We start from the raw sequence: 24684 nt of genomic DNA, 5'->3' as shown, positions 1-24684 counted from the left end.
ACAACCTGATCTATGTATCCACATTCGATCATCTCAAGGAACGCTGACAAAGCAGCCTTCTCATAAACTATATCTTACAGTCAAATCTCAATTATCCAGGCTAAGAATGCCTGCTTTTCTACTATCCATAAAGTCCAAGAAAGTTTACAAAAACTGTTCATAGGTCTCCAACTTGTAAACCTCACCACTACCACCATCACCATAAACTCAGTAACTGAAAGCTAAGAGACTACTACCTACTGTAAAATTAGCTTAGGAGAAAAAGCACTCAGAAGCTCAATTTGCTCCTCCCCCCCAAAAAATGAAACTTGGAACAATACATTCCAAACACAAAAATAAAATGAATTCAGGGATTATTCCCACGGCCCCAAACACTCCTCCATTAGTAAGGACCATTTCGAGTTGTGTGTATACTCTCAGGCTCCACTACAACACAGCCTTGAATGAAGGCTATTGACATGCGGGCGGAGGCCACACCAGATACATCCAGAAAAGGACATGAAATTTGTGAATAAGAACGGAGAAAAGTACCAGAAGCAAAAATGCTTACAGACATAGACAATTAAAGTTACTAAACTAAAGCAATCAGGTAGAGATGGAAAATGACAACTGGCCCCAGAAGTAGGAGACAATGAGAAATGGAGTACCTAAACCCAATTTAAATGGGATTTTATGACTCAGTACAGCAAACTGTGGCTACGCACAACGGTAATAAAGTCACAAAATATTATTTTATAAGAAAAGTTATTACCCAGATTTTTATGAGAATTTGAAAAAGAACAGAAAAACAAACACCAAAAAAAAGAGAGAGAGAGAAGAACCAATTTAGATTTTAAAAGTATGTATTAACCAAACAATAGTATACGCTAAATTAGACCTCCAGGCCAAAATTTGCAACTTTCGGTGTAGGGATTTAGTAGGCAAAGAGTGACGGGAACAATACTGGACAGAGAAGTCACAGATGAACATCAATTAAAATTAAGATAAAATTAAGATAAAATTAAGATGGAAATCTGCCTAGAATGCCGAAAAGAGTAGCTGCCTGAAAGGTTTGAGAGGCGAGGCCAATAATAAACTCCCGAAGGAGAAGTGAACGAAAGCAAGGGCAGAAGCAGTAATGACTTTTAAGTGCCTTAGCAGACATCCAGGTGAGACCGAGGACGGGAGCCATTCTCACCACCGGCTACGGAAGTCTGCAGCGCTTCAGATCCCGCGGGGCTGCGCCTGGCTGAGCTACCTGCAGCCGCGGCGGTCGCGGCTCCTCCCGGGCTGGGGCCGGGACCCGCAGCGCCCACCGACCCCTTTTCTCGCCCTCTTCCGGCGCCGCGGAGATGGACTCCATTTCCCGAGGAGGGGACCGCAGTGGCCCGTCCTCGGGCTCGGCCTCGGCCACCGGCCACCTGGCGCCAGGAAGCTTCCATCCCTGCAGAGGAAAAAAAAAAAAAGTAGTGGAAGGAGCGTGAGTGCAGCGGAGCCGAGACAGAGAAAAGGGGGACAGTGGTGGAAGCCGGTGTGAGGGGCCGAATGAGGAGGGTCTCAGAAGGGCGGAGACCAGGTTTAAAAAGGTCGCGGCCCTGTGTCTCCCGGAGGGCGAGTCCCGCTAAACTAGAGCTTCGGAGATGGACCGGAGAAGGGACTAGGCAGAGAAGTGGAATGCAGGGCAAGGAGCATCCAGCACCGGAGAAGGAGCGCCGGGGAAAACGAAAGCGCCTCCTCAGCTTCAGAGGACGCGCAGTCTGGGTAAAGCCGCCGAGTGACCCCGCGGCTCCCGCGGGGAACCGACTGCAGTAGCGGACCCCAAGGAAAGCTACGTCTCCTAACCGACGGCGCCTGGCCCCAGCGACTACAACTCCCAGAAGCCCGCGTCCACCGTCCTCAGAACGCGTGGCATCACTAGCCGCTTCCTTATCCGGGAGTGTCGGGGGTGGGGTGGGGCGGTGGGTTAAAGAGGGAGCTCCGAGCGCGTGCGCTGACTGAGCCGGGCCTTCAGAAACTACAATTCCCGGCGTGCTCTGGGTCTCGGGTGGGGTCGACGACCAGAGGGCTCAAGGTGAGAAGGTGGGTGGACCCTGAAATGTTATTTACCCCAGAGGGTGCTGCTGATTCCCCACAGCTGCCTAAATCCAGCTAGGTATCAGGATTCTGTTGAAGTGGCTATAATTGACTGCCCTCCATCTTTAGCCTTGCCTTTGGCTTTCAGCTGACAAAACTTTTCTCACTGATAGAAAAAAAGTACTTAACAATGAAAACAGCGTCAGGGAAGAGGAAGGGAGAGCTGAGGGAGTTTGCACCTTTCTGAATTGCCACAGTGATGTAGAGGAAATCTAATGCCTATTGTTATAATAGTCCTTTAAGTAATTTACAATATGCTTTTCCTGAGCAGGACGATTTTACCCTCATGACAGCTCTCTAAAGTAGATGTTAGTAAGTAGTTGAGAGCCAGAGCCTAAGTCTTCTGATTTTGCTGCGTTTTCCAATAAAAATGATAGATAGATAGATAGATAGATAGATAGATAGATAGATAGATAGATAGATATTAAAATTTTAGGGGTCTTTCTGGGATTGAGAAATATATTGACTGCTGCTTGGGACTACATAATCCTCCTGCAGCTCTTCAGCTTAACTAATTCCTCTACATTAATAATAAATATCTAATATTGACATAGCATTTATTTAAGTGCCAGGCACTACTCAAAGTGTTTTACATGTATATATTAACTGTAATACTCACAATAACCCTATTATTATCCCTGTTTTACAGCTGAGAACACCAAAGCATGGAGAGGTTAAGTAACTTGCCCTGAGTCATGTGGCTGGGTATTGGTATCATTGATCTCATTTTTTTAAATTCGGAAACAAAGACACAGAAAATTTCTTATTCAACATTCTAGCAGAGCCAGGATTGTAACTGAGTAAGTAGTGTGACTCTTGGCGTATACTCTTAAAAACACCATGCTGTGTGATTACTGGGTAAGTGTATTTAATGTTTACCTAGAAATTCCATTTACTTTTCGAGGACCTAATAAGACAAAAGACTCACATAAGCAGAATTTTTCCCCTGCAATATTATACAATGATAATTGATCATCTAATAATAATTACTTTGGAATCAGAAAGAATCTTGTATGCTTTCTGAATGAACAAACATTTATTATAGTATTTAAAAAACATAACACTATAATAAATAATATATATTTATAATACAATGTGGAAGCATATGTAAATTTAGAACACATTTTCAAAGGCTACGTTTGCTGATATTTTTACTTTGAAATTTCAAATAACATTTGGGGTGAACAAGAGTTATTTGTGTTAATCAAATCAGAACATGAGAAATATATGAAGAATATAAATATATAATTAAAGATTATAAAGACTGAAAAATATAATTGTATAGTTCTAATTAATTTTAATTCTTAAAAATACTACTCACAAGAATAGCTAAAAACAAAAGACTACAATATAAAGTGTTGACAGCAACGTGGAACAACTGGAACTCTCATACATACTGGTAGGAATAAAAATTTGCTCAGATACTTTAAAAAAATGCTTGACAGTATCTATTAAAGCTAACCAGGACCTGTTTCTAAAGCACTATAACCAAGCAATTCCATACATGGATATGTACCTAAAAGAAATGAGTGCATAGCTCCACAAAAACTCATGCTTAGAACAGCTTTATATATAATAGCCAAAAACTACAATAGAAAATTAAATTGTGACATATGCATATAATGGAATGCTATGCCAAAAACAAACAAACAAACAAAAAACTGATACATATAGCAAGGTTGGTGAATGTCAAAAATACCATGTTAAATGAAAGAGGCCAGACACAACAGAGAACTTACTTGTGGTTCCAGTTTCATGAATTTTCTGAACAATAGAAGCCAGATTAGTGCTTACCTCTGGTGAAAGTGAGAGGATTTTAACTGGGAAAAGGAATGATATATCCATCCTCCTGAGTGGTGGAGAAATTATATCTTGATCTAGGTAGTAGTTTCATTTGTAGGTATAAATGTAAAAACTCAAAAAATAATACATTTATGATTTGTGCCATTAACTATATGTATGATACACCTCGTTTTTAAAACAACTTTAAAATAAAATATAGAAAAAATAATACATCTTAGTGCTTTTATTGTCCAACCATTTGAAAAATGTGGTTTAATTGTATTTAGTTGTCCATTACTGACATATCATCCTGACATGGATTCTTTTTTCAGTGTATCCATACACAACTTCCCAAATACATTTATCCTTGACAACTACATCTATACTTAGGTAAACACTGTGCCAGTTACCAATTTATTGTCCCTCAGCTCCAATTCACCCTTCAGTATATGCTCTGTGATAATAGACAGAATTTTAAGCATCTACACAGAAAGCACCATATTAAGTTTTCTCAGCAGAGGGCACTGGAGAGACATTGGAAGAGGATGGTGCTCTCTGGTATTTCCTGCTGCTACCGCACACAGGAAGGCAGCAGCCTTGCCGCCTTTGCCTGGCCTGTGATAACCTTCGAGTAGCCCTCTCAACTTGGAAACTGGCCCCAAGGCTTCCTGCAAACACCAGTGCCCTGAGTCATCACTCACCTTTACAGCTGACAGCCCATCCCCACCCCACACTCTGCACCTGCCACCACTCCCACTCCAGACCAGGGCACAATGCACCTATGTCTGGGCTCCCATTCTCTCTGCATGCCCACCCTATGAGTTCCTGATCACCTGCACTCCAAATGGACTGCAGATCAGCTGTGGCCAGAACAAACCAGCAAACTTGTCTGCTATCCAGTGGTCGGAAACTCCACCTCCAATAGGATCTGAACCCCAGCCTTGGAGAGGAGGACCCTTACAAGTCTGTCCTTCCTCGGGTATTCTCCATCAGCCTTAGAATACCCCATATGATTTCCTTATAGTCATTCTTTATCAGGACTTAATAATTCTTTATACTAAACTTAACCTCTGTGTGGTTTCTATTCCTGATTCAACTCAGACTATTACAGACACTGTATACGTTTTATATCAGTTTTACTTGAAATATTGGATATGACCCAACCAAATTAACTATTAATATAACCAAAAAAACAAACAAACAAAAAACAACACAAAAAGGGGAAAAGTGTTAAGGAAATAAAGCATACAATATAAAGTGCAATATATAGATCAGCCAAAAAGGTAAGAAAGATGTTCTGTCATATACGGGGCAGAGAATTTTAAAAATTAAGTGATTACATCACAGAAATGGTGGCATGAGAAGTGTTTCTTGAAATCTCCCCTGGAATTTCAATAAATTGAACAGCTATAATTCAACAAACGATTCCCTGCACGGCACACAGGCACACCTGGGAGACCCACAAATCAAGTCATCAAAAGGAAGAGCATTGGGACTTCAGAAACTCTCCATATCCCCCCAGGGAGGCAGTGCCCTGAGACCCAGACGATCTGCTCACAGAGGAGAAGCCAACCTTCCAAGGAAACCACCATCGCTTGAGAAGCCAGAACAATGCAAAAGAAAAATATATTGCTACAGTGTGAGAGAGAATAAAAGACTGCAGTGGGACAGAAAATAAAACATTTCACCAACACCTACTGGAAAGCAAAAGAAAGACCTCTTCCTATCAACCTGTTGCAGAACCCACTCCTGTAGATGCCTAGGAAGAGAAATAATAATGAAAAGTCTCCAGAAAATGAACTTAAAGACATAGAAAAATGTCACTTAAATGACAGTGATTTCAAGATTGCAGTTCTGAAAAAACTCAGTGAGATGCAAGAAATCACAGACAGGCAGTTTAATGAACTTAGAAACAAAAAGAACAAAATGAACATTTTACCAAAGAGATTGAAATTTTTTAAAAATTAAATAATCAGGTTAATTTTCCTAGCCAGGTTAAAGTGAATATAACTTTAAGGGATGGATTCCTCTCTCTCTCTTTCTCTCTCTCTCTCTCTCTCTCTCTCTCTCTCTCTCTCTCTCTCTCTGTAATACTAACAATTGAATGATATAAGTAGTATTGTATAATGTGACTTTCATGAAAATAAAAATAAAAGTTTTCTTTAAACTGGGCTATGATTATGATTTTACTTTTCTAGAAAAACTTTCATAACACAGGAAAAATCAACCAAACATCTATTCATATTTAATGTAAATTTTTAAAAATATTCAGCTAAATAACCAGTCAGTAATTGAATCTAGCAGATATCCAATACTGTCAGGCATTGAGCATACATACTCAGGGATGGGAAAGGTTTGCTGTAAGTCAAGTACCACGATAGGGATGGAGAGGCTCATGAAGATGCTGAGAAGTGAGAAAGATTTGAAGAGGATGGAATGAAGCATTCCAAATGATAGGATGCTGCCTTGGAGCACTCAAGGAACCAACAGATTTTTTTTCCTCCTCCCAGCCCAGCATTAAAGTCTAACAGAAATCCTAGTTCTGAGTAAACTCAGAACTCAGTGCACCTTGTAAAAGACACTTGCCATTTGCCTGTGATCTAGTAACAGACTCACTATTTCTCTGAATGTGTTGAAACTAGAAGAGAAGCCCCTGCACATGGGGTTGACAGAGAGAGAGAGAGAGAGAGAGAGAGAGAGAGAGAGAGAGAGAGAGAGAGAGAGAGAGAGACAACCAGCTGGAGGCAGGATAATTCATTAATATGTTGTGATCTCAAGAAATAAGTGAACCACTCTAACTAAGCTATGTTTCATTCCTAGCAACAACACTGTGAGGTGTTATTGTCTTGAAGTTTTGTATAAAGAGACTTCCAGAACCTCTACTAGTGTATATTTTCCTCCTCCCATTACATGATTTTCCTCCTGCCTAGGCTAAAATGAATTCTTTCCTTTTCTAGGCAATTGTACTACCAGTCTCCGGAAGAGTTTATTTATTTTCAAATTGCCTGTAGTGACCTATTAATTAATCGTGAAATCAATTTAGTGATTTGCAACCAGCATTTTTTCGAAAGAACTGAAATATAATAGATAAAAGCGAAAGTTCCCTAGTGCACTGCATGTTATAAGGGTGAGCGTTCTTTTCTGAAAGGTTTGTCACAGAGGTGTGTTTTCTGGGTCACAATACACAATGCACTTTTATATGGGTCATTTATCATGGGTCATAATCAAGGAAGTTTGAACAGACTGCCCTAGAAATATTTTACCCTCATTATTGCACCTGTTCTCGCTCAGAAATATTTTTTTCCTCTCCTTCAAAACCCTGCTGAATATTCACTTCTAAGAATCATTTGCTACCAGCGAGAACAGTCTTCCTGGAGTTTTTGTACCATGGTGTCTGTTTTATGTCCTAAAACTGCAGCAAACACTCAGGAAAGTCCAATCAGTAAAGCTAATTCAGGGGCTACTGGATCACTCTGTTTAGCTCATCTTTGGCTTTAGAACTACATGCTTTTTAAGGTCTCTTTCTACCATGAGATTAGGTGTTCCTTTTCTTTAAGTCATCAAAGATAGGTCTGGGAGCTTTCAGCTTCCCAGGCAACTTTATAGATGGAGTATCAGATAATGTGGTGAATTAGTTAACGGTAAATCATTTCATTCTCCTAGTAAGCATCTAGGTTTCTGTGTTGTTGCTGTTGTTGTTTGCTTTTAAGCATTATTTCTGTCATCCTTTGCCTTTCTGGACTGAAGTCCCAGGCTCCCTCCTCTACCACCACTTATTCACATGTCACTCTTTTAGTCATTCTCTATACTCCATCCACCTCTAATAAAATATATTCAGGCTTCACTAAACAGAAGTGCATATAGCTTTCTAAGTTCAGATGCTCATGACTTTCTACAAAGGGGAAAAAAGTGTTTCTTCTTAAAACTTCCTAATGAAACCCAGCCTTTTTGCTATCTTTTAGTAATTCATTACTGGGAACATTACAAGCTACAAAACGTATCTAGGTGTTTACTGCATTTGATTGCTTAGAGTCAACCATTTTGAAATTATAATATGAATACAAACAATCCAATTTAAAAATTAACACATGATCTGAATAAACATTTTTACAAAAAAGACATACAGATTGCCAACAGGCATATGAAAAGATGTTCAACATCCCTAATCATCAGGGAAATGCAAAACAAAACCACAATGAGGTATCACCTCCCATTCTATTCTGTGATACTAGCATGGCTATTATCACAAAGACAGGAAATAACAAATGTTAGCGAGGATGGAGAAAAGGGAACGTTCTGCACTGTTGGTGGGATTGTAAATTGGTGCAGCCACTATGGAAAACACTATGGAGTTTCCTCAAAAAAACTTAAAAGTAGAACTATTTTATGACCCAGCAATTCCACTTCTGGGTATTTAACCAAAGAAAACAAAAACACAAATTTGAAAAGATCTATGCACCCCTATGTCCACTGTAGCTTTACTAGTAATAGCCAAGATTGGAAGCAACCTAGAAAATGAAATGAAAACACTAATTTGAAAAGATATGTGCACACCCATGTTCATTGCAGTATTATTTGCAATAGCCAAGATATGGAAACAAACTAAATGCCCATCAATGGTTGAATGGATAAAGAAAATGGGGTACATATGTACAACAGAATATTATTCGGCCACAAAAATGAAGAAATTGTGCCATTTGCAACAACACTGATAGACATTGAAGGCATATGCTAAGTTAAGTAAGTCAGACAGAAAAAGATAAATACTGTATGATCTCACTTGTATGTGGAATTTAAAATAAACCAAAAAGAAAAAAGAAAAAAAAGAAACTTGAGCTCATGGATATAAAGAACAGATTGGTAGTTGTCTGAGATGGATGATGGGGGTGGTGGTGAGTGAAATGAATAAAGGAGGTCAAAAGGTACAAATTTCCAGTTATAAAATGGGTAAATCATAGGGATGTAATGTACAGCATGGTGACTATAGTTAAAAACATTGTATTGCATATTTCACAGTAGCTAGGAGTGTGGATCTTGAAAGTTCTTATTACAAGAAAAAAAACTTGTAACAATGTGGTGATGGACATGAAGTGGATTTATTGTGGCAATCATTTTGCAATATATACAACTATCAAATCATTACATTGTAGAACTGAAACTAATATAATGCTATGCCAAAAATAATAAATTAAATAAATAAAATTATAATTTGAAGTATTTTACCCCGAGTGTACTCCAGTGGAACTGATACATATTGAAGCTCGTCCTCAGGTAAGATCATGTTTAGACATGTGAAGTGTGTCCAGTTCCATCAGGGACAACACCTAGAGAATCTGTTTATCCTTGCCATTTATTGAATGATATCTGTTCCAAATCTCATATACAATTTGAAAAATAATCATTATCATCATTATTATAACTTTTTGAAAATTAAACTAAATGATAGGTACTGATTTCCTTTTGTCTACAAGTCTATTTACAGCTCAAATAGGTGACTTAGATATGGCTTCCTGTTTAAGAGGATCATATAGTTTGAGGAGAGCAAACTTAACTCAATCCACATTGCCAATATCCATGGCATACTATATTTGATTGCAGAGACGTGCTTGAAATATGGTTAACATAGATTATGTGTTTTTATGTTTTTTGTGATTCATTTTGAACACACTCTGAGCTGCAAAGAAGCAATGCTTTCTGCTTTGGTGAGGGGGCAGGGGAGCAGGCCCTTTCTCAAGGTAAAAGACAGACTAGGTCAGTGGTGTTAAATGGAGAAGTCTGTATTATAGGATTTAGTACCAAACTCTAAATAAAAGAATTTCTAAAAAGAAAAAACAATCCATTATTTCAGTTCAGTAAAAAAACAATTCTCATTTTTCTATCACCATCAAGTCTTATCTCCAATCAATGAATTTCAAATGCCCAATTATTTTAGACATAAAAATAAAAGGAATATAATCAAATCAAATTTTACATTAATTTATTGTAGTATACTTCTTTGGTAATTTTATATATTTCGTGCTCCTTGGGCATTTTGAAATTACAACTGAATGGAACAATGGAAATACCTGCAAATGTAGATCCACTAAGCATCAGTATTTTTTGCAAACTAAGGAGAGTGACTTATTACGAAAAATTAGTGGGGAAAAAATTACATTCCTACCCTAGAGCCCCCTAAGGGTAGGCAAATGTCCATTCCTTGAGTGCTCTGGGTGGCTCATCTGTCATTCTTTCTGCCGAGTGAAGAAATGAGACCACTGGGGGATATCCAGGAACACCAGGGACTTCAGTGCCACCAGATTACCCAGGCTCCTCGGCATCATGAATCTTTGTGACAAACCCAGGAAACAGACTCCATGCTCTCTGGAGAACTAACTCAAGTAGCTTCTTGGACCAAGTCCAGCTGGCTGAAGTCCAGCCCAGATAAAATAAAAATGAACCTAACTGAAAAGAAGAGAAACTGGCAATCTGACAAGAAATCCAATATCAACTCTTTTTAAGGGCCCACATTGTCAGGCTGGAGAGTAATTTTGTGGTAAATCTCTATTTTCAGAATCCCAGAGGAATGCATTGTTGAAAAATGCATTCTTTCACCTCTAACTCGTCAGGAAACCAAGAGCCAGACGTGAAATGTAATTCTAGAAAGTATTGTCTTGAATTTACTCAATATGCACTCTGACTAGCTTTAAGTGGAAACATACAGATAACAGGCATGTTACCACCAAGTAGAACCCTATAAAACACTCAACTTGGTGTGTATAGAAAGCAATCAAGTACAACCTCATGGTGAAGTAAACAATGAACCAAGGGTCAAAAGTCCAGGTTTTACCTCTAAGCTGTGTAAATTTAGACTTAACTCCTCTACTTCTCTTTATTTTCTTCTTTTGAAATAGTTCAACTATACCAAAAATTATAGAAAGAAAATATATATATACATATTTTATATATATATATATATATATATATATATATATATATATATATATACACACACATATATATATATACACATATATATACATATTTTAACTAGGTTTGTCAAATCTTAACATTTGGATTCATTTGCTTCAGATTGTTTTAAAAGATATCAAACAACACAGACAGTTGAAATACTATGAATTTCTCAGCCTCCCTCCCCTCCCATTCTCTCCATCCCCCACAGAAGTAACCACTATTCTGATTTCTGCTGTCTACCATTCCCATGCCTGTTACTAGATTGTTACATCACAGGTACAAATCCATAAACACTATTTAGTGTTGAGTTGCGTATTTGTTCATTTTGAATAGATGACATTATGTATACATACAAGAGTCCGCACAAATCAAAGGGTTAAGAGCAGGCACCCTGAAGCCTCACTGTCTGGGTTCCAATAGTGGTTATCCCACGTCCTTCCTGTGGGCCTTGGGCAAATTACTTAACCTCTCTGTGCCTCCATTTCCTCATTTGTTAAACAGGGTACACAATGGAACCTGCCTTATAAGTTGTCATGAAGATGAAATGCACTGACACTGAGAAGTACTTGGGACAGTACCTGGTACAAACTAAGCACTATATAAGTGTTATCTGTTATTATTCAAACATTTGATAGCATTCTATTATATGAATATATTCCAATTTTTATATCTAACCTCCGTTTGATGAAGGAGATTGTTTCCGTTTTTTACTATAATATTATAAGCATTATTTAGCATGTCTTCTTACGCATATGTGGCCAATTTTCTCCAGTGACTATGCCTAATGATGGAATTGCTGGGTTTTAGGTCAGCCAAACTTGAGGCTCTAGCAGATATTAGCATATTGCTCTCCAATGTATGGTAAAAATTCCCACTCTCACTCCAAATTCCTAATACTCTACATCCTCACCAATTTTAGTGTTGCCTGATCATCATTTTTGTATTTATAAAATGAAGAGGGGTGAACAAGATGATCTCTAGGGTCTTTCTGCATTTTCTCTATTCTCTGATTCCCTTTCCTTGATTTTCCCCACTTTCTCCTTCACCTAGACATAAACTAGCCCAGTGAATAGAAAACTATTCCATTTGAGTGTAGAGCCTGTTGTTGGATATTTTATATTCTAAAGTCTGTAAACAAGGACATCCAATAACACAATTTCAGTAGTCATGAGGAAGAATATTACCTAAACTGACAATGTCCTAGCCAGGCATACTTCCAACACTGTTAAAACACATCACTAGTTTTCAAACTTTTTAAAGCAATAGACTTTTTTAAATAATAAAAATATGAACTGAATTTCAATATAAATGCTACTTGGTCCTTTTCCCCCCTTTGTTTACCTCTAATACATATCTTACATATTCTTAAAGGCTTCTTGTAATGTCATTACCATTATTGCCTTGGTGAGCTTCCTAAAAGTAAGAAACTGAAATGCTTCCATTTATCTTGTAACTTTATCCATTAAGTTAGCATTTAAAATTTTATTTGATCATGTTTTCATTTTAGACTGGTATATACTTTGCTATACTAAAATCTTCTGGAAATACCCATGTTAAAAAAAATGACCCTTTATTGCCAAAGAACTCTGATTTTACTACCTACAATTTCTATGGAGAAAAATACACTTCAAGCTTTGAACGTTATAATTGTAGATCAACATTGCCACCTAATGGTATGATGCTTAGTCACATCATATTTCAAGTTGGAAAGTGAAGAAATACTTGCCAGCTGATATTGATTGAAGAGACAGGCAACATGTAGAAGGGAAACTGAAGACTGCAAATACATAATGTGAACAGTTCAATGGACATGCTATTGATAGAGTAGAATAAATTCTACCATTAACATACACCGACTGAGTTCTACATAAATATCTGAAATGTCAAATTAACAAAAAGCTATGTTAAGTCATCTTATTATAGGCAGGGGTAGAAGGCTCTGAACAATTCCAGTGATCTGGGTTAAGGAGAATTTTTTTAACCGCATCTGGGTTCAGCAGTAGAGAGCTATTTGATTGACTAGCAATGCCTTCCACAGCTACGTTATCTGTCCCTTTTCTTTTCCAGAACCGTCTCCATTAACTCCTTCCTGGTTCTCTAGATAGGTGCTTCTCAAACTTTAATGTGGGTATGAATCATCTAATGGTCTTGCTAAAATGCAGATTCAACAGTAGTTATGCCTGAGATTCTGAATTTCTAAGAAGCTCCCAGGTGATGCCCATGCAGGTCCATTAAACTTTTAGGTTTCCTTTTCTAATGTTACAACAATTTCCTTTGTTAATCACCCAGGAATATTATTACCTTTATCTCTTTTTCGTATTGCAGGTCGGTCAGAGAAAGAAGATAGGACCCACTGCCATCAGGTCTCAATTATCAGAAAATTGTTTTATTATAAAAAATTCCTACAAAATCTAGTAATATACAAATATATACATATATTTATATAGTGAAGTCTGATTTGTAATACTTTTATCAGTAAGCGGTTTCTCTCAACGACCCTGTCTAAGTCCTAAGGTACACAATATCTTCAAAGTGACCCTGAAGCTCTATGGGATCCTAAGCTCCCTACTAAACTATGAAGTCATATTCACTATAGTTTTGGATTTTACTTTATTGCATTCTAATTCTTTTTAAATAGTATCCTGAACGTGATGTACATGGTACTTCCCAGTTATTCCTCAGCAATGTAAATTGCCTGCACATGAGGGACACTTATTCACTTTTATAAACACTATTACACGAAGGAAGGATATATGGGGGGGAAATCAGAAGATATAGATGCTGGCATGTGAACAAGTTTATATCTTTGCACATTATCCATTGTGGAAAATCCTAAGATGTGATGATTCTTTAATCATGGTACCTCACAGGTGAGTGCATGGGCCGTGTGCCCTGGACCAAAGCATGTTTTCCTTAGGGAAAAATGCCCCGGCTGAATTTTCCTCTTCTTCCAACTTAATCACATCACCAAAAGGATCATGAGGCATGTCCTTGTTAATAACCAGCTTTTCAGTCCTGTGTAGAGTCTGCGGGCCCTCTTTCATCTCCAGATCCTTCAATGGCTGAAAACTCTGTTTCAAGTGGTTTCAGAAATTTCTCGACTTTGGTTAATCTTTGCTTCAGTTTCTGCTGCATTGATTCATACTCAGCCAGGATCCGAGCAAACCTTGTTTGCAGGAGGTCTACTGACCCTTCCATTCGAGTGACCTTCTCCTCAAGATCTTTAGGGTCACTTGCAGCCTGTGCAATATTTATATCCAGCAGACCATCTTTCATCAGGATTTGCTTCCCTTTCTCTTCTAGTATACATTTGGCATCTGGGTACTCAGTTAGAGCTTCCATGAGGTCATCTTTTGAGAGACAGAACAGATCTGAGTAGCCAATGCTTTTAATATTGGCTGTTCTTCGATTGCCAGCTTTGCTCCCTTTAATGTTAAGGATACTGATCTCACCAAAGTAGCTGCCGTCACTCAAAACCACAAACTGAGTGATTCCATCATCTGCTACCACAGCAAGTTTGCCTTCCTTGATGATGTACATCTCTCGTCCAATATCCCCTTTCTTGCAAATGTAATCCCCAGGACTGTAGACTTGGGGTTGTAATTTCAAGACCAACTCCACCAACAGACCAGCCTCACAGTCAGCAAAAATGCGTACCTTTTTCAATGTGTCTAAGTGAACACTGATGGCAATCTCTGCTCTGAGTTTATCAGGTAGATACTTCAAGACTTCTCTCTCATCAACTGTTTTTTTGTTGGTCCACAGATAGTCGAACCATTTAATTACTCTCTTTTCCATATCTTTGCTTACATTTCGAAAATGCATATATTGCTTGATGGCATCAATTCTTGCTTGAAATTCTGCTCTGGCTGCATTCATGTTGGAAATCATAGACCCTATGTTACCAACGATGGTAGCAAAAATCAATACCCCAATTAAGAAATCAACCACTACGAAGACATACTCAGAATCCCTCACGGGAGGTGGTGTTTCACCAATGGTGGTCAAAGTCAGTGTAGACCAGTAAAGGCTGTATACATATTTTCTAGCCAAACGGCCAAATTCAGGGTCATTAACATCAGGGTAGACCCATGTATCATTTCCAAATCCAATAGCTTTGGAAATCGAGTAGTACACACACGCATTCCAGTGGATAATGATGACGATGTACATAACAAGGTTAGAAATCCTGAAGATGTTTGGGTAGTTTGTCCTTGTTTCTGTTCTCTGGAAGAACTCAAATATTCGAGCGATCCTTAATAGTCTGTTTAACCTAATTTCTGGATAGTTCCACCCCAGCTTAAAATACAGCAGATCTGTTGGTACCACTGATAGAACATCAAGTTTAAATTGTAAGTTTGATTTATATTTCTCTATGAGTTTAAGCTCTTCCTTCACCAGCAGTCCTTGTTCTAGGTAACCTAAAATTTAAAAAAAAAAAAAATGTGTTTTTTCTTTTATGCCATTGTGAATTTCCCTAAAATAACTCTCAATGAACTTCGTTGAGTTCAAAGCAAGAACTCACTTTTAATAAATATACTCTTAGCAATATAATAAAATATGAGTACCAATCACCGTAAAGCTATGGAAAATATTCTTTTGCAGAAATAAAAAGTAAAACTTTCTAAGTGCAAAAGTGAGAAACTATATGCAATGTATATATACACATCTCTCTAAATCCAGTATCTCTATCCAGGAAAAGCCATTCCTTTTATGAACAGTGCTCTTAGAAAGTTTCCTGAACACCCAAGCACTGTGATTACACCTCACATGACTCTCTTGACAGAATCCCAGCCCCACTCTTGAAGTTTGGGTCCCTGCCCTACTGTCTGATTATACATATTTTTGCCTTGCTCATTCAATGTAAAGCACAAGTGTCCATCTAGGCTACGTTTTCATATCTCCTTCTTGCCATCCTCCCTTCCTTAGACATCTGCTATCTTCCCTTCTACACTGCTACCATAGGCCTTGTATATTAAACCCAGAATTCCAATACTCTGACATGTATCACTAGGAAAAGAATTTGTTCGTCCTCCTAGACTGACTACGAGAGCTGCAAACAGGATACAACAACTGAAACATTGCTCCAGCACACTGATATTTAGAGAATGTCCGTACTTGACATAACAATACTTAAAAGCTAGCTATACCCTGTGTACACTGGTTACAGTAGTATGTGGAGAGCAGTAGAGAAACAATGAGCTTATACTTGCTTAACAAGAATACCTCAAGTGGAAAGCTATCAGGATCCTGCCCCCTGGTAATAATGTCTTACCTTGGACCACAAAGTAGAGTTAAGGATGTGCATTCTGTTTCTTGCATAATTTCTAGTACAGCTCTGCCGGGTACAATAACATTTTTCCCCATGCTGCCTCAAGGTATCTCTCTGTTAGGTAGCAATTACCCTTTCCCCATAAAGCTGACAGACTACTTCTGCTCTTTCTATATCTTTCACCTGGCATAAACCTAATGAATAGGATAACAGAGAAAAGCTACCCATCACATTCAAATGGTTGCTTAGTAACGTCCTTCTGAATCAGTTGGAGTGACCTAAGACTCTGAGTGGGTATATAGTACTCTTGCTTCCAATTGTGCCTTTTCCTCTAAAACAGGTTTTTGTGAGTTTATTTTGAAGAATGCTTGAATAGGAAATTTCAAATTATATTACAGATGAAAGAATGAAATTGCAAAATATCCAAAGCTGAACATATTTACCTGTCCTTGTTCGTATATACATATCGAGAAGATAGACTACATCTGATAAGTAATCCAAAAAGAGCCAGTATTCTAGGTAATCAGCCTGAAGTTCATCAAAACACGCTCTGTAAAAGAAAATCTTTTGTAAATAAAATGAAATGGGGGTCAATTTAAGTAAAAGTCCTCTTTATGATTTTTATCACAATGAGAAGTAGAAGACTAAAAGGGGTCCTGAGAGACCATTGAATCAACCACGGCTTTCCCAAATTTTTTCCCAAATGAGTGGTTGAAGTTAGTTTTCTCACACTTCTGAATTCCAATATTTTTTCCATTATACTAGTCAGCTTTATGAAAACATCAAATAAGGATAAATGGCCTCAAGCTAAAGTCAAATATGTTGGGGGATACACATTAATAACCAGGTTCATATTGAACATCTGTACCCAAAATGCTTCAGGAAATTACATTGGATGGCTGAGATGTTTACGGCCTAAAAGATGGGGAACCATAGAAACGATTTGGGAAACACATCTTGCTCTATAACAACCTATGCTTGATCTTGGCAACACTTTTTTCTTATAGGCCAAAGAAAACATAAAGTTCCTCCCCAAGTTCTAATTCAATGATTGAGCAATCAAAAGTTTAAAAGTACTCCCCCCTACCCCCAATCTCGGTACTGGATTTCTAAGTATATAGGGAACCAAAGCACCTACTCCTGATCTTATGAAAACAACTTGAGAATAATGTAGGGTCTCTTTACAATCTGTGGTGGAGAAAAGAGGTACCCTGTTTCCCTGAAAATAAGACCTAGCCAGACAATCAGCTCTAATGCGTCTTTTGGAGCAAATATTAATATAAGACCCGATATCATATTATTATATTTTATATTATATTATATTATACCCAGTCTTATATTATAGTAAAATAAGACCGGGTCTTATATTAATTTTTGCTCCAAAAATACATTACAGCTGATGGTCCAGCTATATCTTATTTTCAGGGAAACACGGTATGTCCTGAAGAACTCTAGGCCAAACTGTTAAGTCAATTAACTTGGAAACTAGAAGTGGGCTGAGATCCACAAAAATATATAGACACCTTGCAATAACCATAGTCCAATTGTACATAACAGGTAAGGTGATGCAAAACAGCCAGTTGTAATATGTGTTTCCTGAGGGATCAATAATCATGACTTCTTTCTTCTCCCTAGCAGAAATTAAAAACAAAGGGGAAAGTTATCAAGAAACAAGAAAATTTTTATTTCACTTATCAAATATAATTATGCCCATCACTCACAATTAATGAAATAGGAAGCTCACTCCGCAGTGGGAAGATGAACTTGGCATAAGTGCACTAGTCATAAGAAACTGTTTAGTGAGTGGTGGGTAGATAAATTACTAGTCTTACATTAAACCACACATTAGACTTTTATTAAAGCCCTTGTTTCATTGTGATGTTGCAGACACTTCTATCATTCCAGTCACAAAGAGGGAATCATGGCATCAGTCATGCCAAACGCTGGTGGGAGAATTGCGGCTTTCCCACTACCGCTACCAGGTAACAAAACAACCAGGAACTACACTGCTAACTACACTCATGGCTTCTTTCTCATCTGTATGGAAAAAAGAATACAAGGTGGGACAATAAAGTTCGCAAACTTATTGCAACAATGTTGCTAACATTTTTTGATATCAGAGAGATTATTCATTATGAATTTGTACCAACTGGACAGTTAACCAAGTTTACTGTTTGGAAGTGCTGAAAAGGCTGCATGAAAAAGACGCAAACAACTGAACTGTTTGATAATGTACCAGCTCACACAGCACTGTCTGTCAGGGAGTTTTTAGCCAGTAAACAAATAACAGTATTGGAACACCCTCCCTACTCAACTGATCTGGCCCCCAATGACTTCTTTCTTTACCCAAAGATAAAGAAAATGTTAAAAGGAAGACATTTTGATGACATTCAGAACATCAAGTGTAATATGATGACAGCTCTGATGGCCATTCCAGAAAAAGAGTTCCAAAATTGCTATGAAGGGTGGACTAGGCACTGGCGTCGGTACATAGCTTCCCAAGAGGAGTACTTAGAAGGTGACCATAGTGATATTCAGCAATGAGGTATGTAGCACTTTTTCTAGGATGAGTTTACAAACGTAATTGTCAGACCTCATATAACACAATCTAATAAAAAGTGCTTGTTCATAGCATGTATGAAGGATTAAGAGAGGCAATAGAGGGCAAGAGAAAGGGAGGAAGAAAATATATGGTCAAATGGAAATTGAAAAACATTTTTTTCTGGTATCAACCTTATATTTTCAAGTAATTTTCTCTTTATACAAACTTCAACAACTTTCTAACCGGTACAAATAAGTAAACTATTGTCTGGTAAAGAGTTTTCTCTATGTAAGTTTAGAAAACAACTTTCCCTTTAATAAAATGTAAAAAAAAACCAATAGCTTTGCAAATATCTCTCAGCCTTACCCTTGTGAAATTCTACTCACAAATGTTTGTTTTAAAAAGAATCTTTCAAATGGCTGGTGTTTTGATAGCATTTGCACTGCTCTCAAAATTAGACATGGCTTTTCAATGACACTTCTTTATTTTGGAGTATTTGCCATATGGTATTTATTACTCAAAAATGTTAATGAAATTATTAAATTCCTATTTCAATTTTAAAAATTGATGGTAAGATCCCTAGGAACCCAATTCTCTTTGGCACCTAAATATACCCCACTGGTAAGTTTATCTTCATCAGTGCTTGGGGTAATTCTTTATGAGAAAACTAAGAATAAGGCTTCCATTGTTAATTTTAAGAAAATAAGAAACGAATTTAAATTCACATTTAATAACTTCTTTAGTCTTTACATAGGGCCTCTTTACTATAAAGGGCAGGGAAATTATCCCCGGATTTAAAACCCATCACAAATTAATTCCTAATTTCAATGCCAGTATAAATACTTACTCTTCTTTCTTATCTTTGTTTTTCTCCTCTTTTTTTTTCTTCTCTTTGTCCTTTTCTTTCTTCTTTTTCTTATCTGGCCCCTTTTTATTTTCATTTTTATCGTCTAACTTGCTGAAAAAAATGAGATATGTAGTTAGTATTATAATACAAAAATTCTATGGGCAGAAAAATGTGGAAGTCTAACTTACCTCTTCTTTTCTTTTTTCTTTTTATTTTTTTCTTTTGGTTGTCTAAAGAAGAAACAATATCTCTGTCACATAATCAAATTACATTCTGACTTCCATTTTTTCCTCTCCACTGAGCAAGAATTCTCAGTTCAGCCTTGCATTCAAAGACCTGCCCCTGTGCTCAGAAGCCAGAAATCTGGTTGCCTAATGGAGAGTGCTACAAAAATTGTACATGCATCCAAAAATTCCTGGATAGATGAATGTGGAAAACTGAAGAAAATGGAGGTGGGTAAAGGCATAAACCCAAGGAGAGAAATTTAAGAAACAACAGCACCTGAAAGAGAGTGCTTTCAAAGTCTCAATGTATATATGTATATATATATATATATACACATATATACGTATATATGTATATATATACGTATATATGTGTATATATATATATATATACGTATATATGTATATATATATATACGTATATATGTATATATGTGTGTATATATATATAAAATTTCAAATTTAATCTACTTGAGATCACTTATATTTATCCTTGAATAAGAGATTTGAAAAGTTCAAGAAAATGCCTTCCATTCTCTTTAGAGGGTTGATGCTGACTGAAGCAATTTTTATGGGTAGTCGAAAAGTTCTGTGGTAACACAGTGGAATCCTAATTCTTAGAATCTTTTACATGATTTGAGATCATTTTTTTCTATATACAATTTCTTCTTGAATAGAGATTAAGTGATTAGAGGCCTCTTTCTATGACTGGTTTTCTCGATCAGCAGAAGAATGGATTCTGGAGTCAGAGAAACAGACCTAAGATTACAGCAGACTGGCATTGTTGGTTGGGAAGTCTTGGGAATATTTATTGTTCAGACATGAAAGAACAGGCATCTCACTATCACTAGGATGGTCAGAGAAGGCTGTTAAAGGGAGGCAGGTTTAAACCTAAGCCTCAAAGTATGGGCAAGAGTTGGAAACGTTGGGAAGAGAGAGGATGTTAAAGGGAAGGAAGTTTTTAGGTGCAAATGTACAAATAAATTTCATCTGGTTACAAATGACACAGCATATGTAGAAAGCTGCTATTGAAGAGAAATAGTAAACAAAATAGACAAGTGAAATGGGGCTTGGCATCTATGGTCGTCATGTACAGATGGGAACAGAACATGAAGTTGGAAAACGGAGAATTTATAACTATGGGAGAACACTCCTGCGATACAGGATTTAACATCCTAGCATCAATATAGGAGATGGGGCTGATGCACTGCTCGGATGGCTCCTTAAAGTTCAGAAAAGGTGAGGGCCCACACTAAGTGAAATGGAAATTATAAATTTCACAGCAGATGACAGAAGAAGGTATCAAAAAGACTCACAGAAGAGGTATGCCAACCTGGATATACTACATAAGGAAGATTAGCCCACCAGTGATTATGTTCCCTAAGAGGGCTCAGAGGATGCAAAAGTGATAAGAAATGTGCTGGTGAGAAGCTCAGTGGTGCTGTCTTCTATGGGCCTGAGCTAATAGTAGGAGAGACTGGTACAAAACTGGGTTCCCTGAGAGTGACAGGGATGACAGGATTTAGAAATAACAGAGACCAGTGGCAGTACTTACTCATCAAAAAGAGATGGGTTCCATAATTGTATGCAGGATTCAAATATATACACACATGTACAGACATGCACGCGTACATACATACTACTTTTAATATGGGTAGCTACATTTTCCAGAACTACATAACCAAACAACAAAATAACAGAATATCATTGCCATTGTATTTGACAGTTTGCCTAATTCATATCAGCTGAATAACAGGTTCAGCTATATTCCTACCTTTTTAATGGTTTTCTTTAAAAACAAAACCAATACAATGGTTTTCTATTGTAAATGTACTTACTGATCCTTATTGCTGCTGTTGTTAACATTGAAAAGTGCAATGACACCAGGCAGGTACTGCTCCCTGGGAAATGAAAAAATACCGTGAAATCATAGTAGGCACCATCCGTATCAAGTTCATGGTAAGCAAACAGCTTTAAAGAACAAATTCTTTCCAGTTTATACTCATTACTAATGATTGTCTAGACAATTTTTGGAAATACAGAGCCTCCATGAAGGACCAATTGCCCAATATCAGTGCCATGAACCAAAGTGATTAATGAACACCGACTCATCAATGCTCACACCGAGAATCAGAATCCTTCTCGGCCTCTACTGAGCGAACTTGAATGCCTCTAACTCCCAGCAAGAGACTTGAGACTTAGATTGTTAGGGGAGATAGGAAGAGAAGAGAAGGCAAATAAAAACAGAGGGGACAGCTGGAGGTGGTCAGTGGAAAGAGAGTAGAGAGGAAAGAAAGGAGGGAGAAAAAGCAAAGAAAACAGAAATATGTTTGATAGGATGGGCACCTTTGATCTGCACCAACAACGCACTGCTCTCCACACCCTTGGAGTCATGTGTTTGATGTTTCCATGACTGATTCATTTCCTGCTAAGGATTTCTAGCTTTTCTCTTCTAGCAACTCACTCCAGTGCTCTACTTCCCTGAAAATAGGGTCAAATGGAACACAGCATCTTAAAGAATGACGGCCAACCCCTCTCACATACAATTGCTTCAGGACCCCGGTAAAAGGATCAGAGAGAAGGAGAAAATCAGAGAGGACTGGGGCATAAGGTTTCTGAAGAGACAGATGCATGTCTCAAGGAACATGATTAGCATGAGTATTTATGACTTGGAGCCCCACCGACATGAATAGTCCTCAGGCAGTGGCAGTTTCCCAAGAGAAAAAAAAGGTAAGGAGCAGAAGTACCAAGTTTCTCCCAAGATCCTGCATAGTGGCGGCGGAGCAAGAGCATTTTCCAAGACCACTAAGTGGAAGGAGTAGAAGACCTTTCTTTCATATAAATAGTGGTTTAAAAACAGATATGGAGAGAGATCATACTGCTCACCTCTGTGACCGTCCTCCCCTTCTGTGTGACTTGTTTCTAAAGGAATCCCTTGCGAGGGGGCTTTCACTTTCGGAGTCTTCAAATACAGAGGCACTGCCATCATCATCAGAAAAGGAGCTACGGTCCAATGGGAGGCAGAGATGAATTAGATCAATGTCCTCAACGGTAATGGAGGAACAACAGGTCCCATTAGGGGAACCATTGCCTCATCTCTTCCTCTTCCCTCTCAAACTAACACACATATAACAATTTTTAATTAGAGGGAAATGAGAATTGTACGGGATACATAGCATTATAGGCACAATTTAGTAAGATGCATGTAACTAAGAAATGACTTTTTGAGGTCTTCCACATTTCTATTGTTTGATGCTTTGGTTCATGTTAAGATTTAGCAAATAGAAAATGTGATATCTGTGTTTTGGGTCATATTATATAGTTGTATGAACTAACTTATAATAAAATTCCTTCCACTAAAAATAAATCAGCCACATGTATACACGGTCTATTCATTTATAGTGTAACCATTTTAAATTACACTTTTAAAACATGTAGGCATTTCATACGGTGTTTTTTTTCTCACATTTATCTATGGCAATGTTATCCCTTTAGAACTGAAATGTCCCATGAGGAAAGGTCTTGCTGGTGACTAAAGAAATATTTGGAATAGGAACTTCTAAATAATGACCACAATAATACCTGTGATTACTTGTTATACAAGTTATGCTGTTCCAAAGTTTAAATAAAATCACTAAATTAAATAAATTATAAAGTTCAAGGTTACAAATTAAAAGTTAAATTGAAATTGAACCTAGTTAAATTTAAGAACTGTGGCTGGTATTTAAAAATGCATGGAAAAATGTATGGATTTACCTGCATGCTCCATTTTCCATCCTTCTTATTTCCTTTTCAATATCTGGTACAATCACATTGGGAATGTTTACAAAAGAGTGCTGTGTATTGATAATATTTTTCTTCATGGTGAGTTTAAGCTTTGGGGAGAAAGAAGGCTTTTTAGTAGGAAGGGTTGTTTTTTTTAATGTACTTATATATAATCAAAAGTTTCACTCTACCATTCTTCTCAAGCTGTAATAACAGTATTGTTTGCTGTTATATGTGGTAATTATTCTTTAATAGAATGTAAACATGACCTAATCCCTAATTACCACTACCCAGTGTTTTGTGTCTGTTTTAAAAATTCAAGAATATAACAAAGGTACTGAACTTTTTTTTTTAACTTTGGATTTATCCAGTTCTGAAATTTTCAGGCAATGTAGGTGTGGGACAAAACTACAGGGATGTCGCATACACATCAAACAATTAAGCAATGATAAAAAACATTAAAATAAAATACCAAAATGGCTGTAATCAACTGTGAATTTCTGAAGGCATTCCAAAAAAATGGGGGGGGGGGGGGACATTAAGTGGTATTCACTGTGGAGTGAATAAGGAGGCAACTGATCCACATTTTTAGCAAACCCCCTAAATCATTGATACATACTTTGAGAAACACTGCCTAAACTCTAGTCAGGGTATATTATTTCCTAAGACCTGGTGGGACAGGGTCGGCCAAACATCGATTCACTTTCCAGTTGCTTCCAGTGCATACCATGCTCCTATTACTGCTGTTTACTGCACTGCCTTCTTCCCGTACTTCAACTGCCCTCAGAGGATGATTTCTGGCCACAGTCTGCAGAAGGACGCTCTCCCCAACTCTGAAGATACGCACCTTGACAATGCCAGTACCCATGACAAAGATGCTGCTCCCTGCTGCCCCTCTGCCTGCCTCGCAGTGGTCCTGGCTGCAAAGTGGAGAATGTTCCTCCTCCAGACCCCCACCCCCACCCCCACTCCCCACGTCCACTCCCACCCCCCCACCCCATCCCCCACTCCCCACTCTCCACCTCAACTCCATCCCCCGACCCCCACCCCCACCCTGGCTTTGATGACGTGGGCCTGGATGGGCCTTCATCTTCCATGACTCACTCCTTCAAAGAACATACCTATCTCCACAAAAACCAGCACATGTGAGGCACCCCTTGAGGGATTCCCTAGAAAACACTGGGAAGAC

At 37.9% G+C, this 24684-nt stretch overlaps 2 protein-coding genes across 9 annotated transcripts in view; both read right to left on the bottom strand.

Annotated features, from left to right (window-relative positions):
- The window catches only part of NFXL1 (nuclear transcription factor, X-box binding like 1), a 49928-nt gene extending 48017 nt beyond the window's left edge, over positions 1-1911 (bottom strand). For 2 of the 8 annotated variants that reach the window (XM_019741045.3, XM_019741046.3), the window contains exons 1-2: positions 1679-1841; positions 1238-1423 (exon numbers count right to left, since the gene is read on the bottom strand). In XM_019741045.3, the coding sequence (XP_019596604.3) occupies positions 1238-1421 (184 nt within the window). In that variant the 5' untranslated portion in view covers positions 1422-1423; positions 1679-1841. Of the gene's footprint in view, positions 1-1177 lie in introns of all 8 variants that reach the window. The other 6 variants (XM_074324645.2, XM_019741044.3, XM_019741043.3 and 3 more) reach the window with 6 other exon arrangements.
- An 11538-nt stretch (positions 1912-13449) lies between these two features.
- Positions 13450-23599, bottom strand: CNGA1 (cyclic nucleotide gated channel subunit alpha 1). The gene is made up of 8 exons (XM_019741002.3): positions 23487-23599; positions 22617-22733; positions 21569-21631; positions 19695-19736; positions 19507-19617; positions 17641-17748; positions 16561-16667; positions 13450-15266 (listed from the first exon to the last, which is right to left on the bottom strand). Exons 1-8 carry the CDS (start codon positions 23591-23593, stop codon positions 13855-13857), a joined length of 2067 nt encoding a protein of 688 aa, XP_019596561.3. The 5' UTR covers positions 23594-23599; the 3' UTR covers positions 13450-13854.
- Positions 23600-24684: the final 1085 nt, after the last annotated feature.

Source organism: Rhinolophus sinicus, chromosome 1 (assembly GCF_057876585.1).
Source record: "Rhinolophus sinicus isolate RSI-liver-muscle chromosome 1, RSI-T2T, whole genome shotgun sequence".
Lineage (NCBI taxonomy): Eukaryota > Metazoa > Chordata > Mammalia > Chiroptera > Rhinolophidae > Rhinolophus > Rhinolophus sinicus.
Note: the sequence above shows the minus strand (reverse complement) of the source record. Positions and strands in the feature narration are given on the sequence as shown.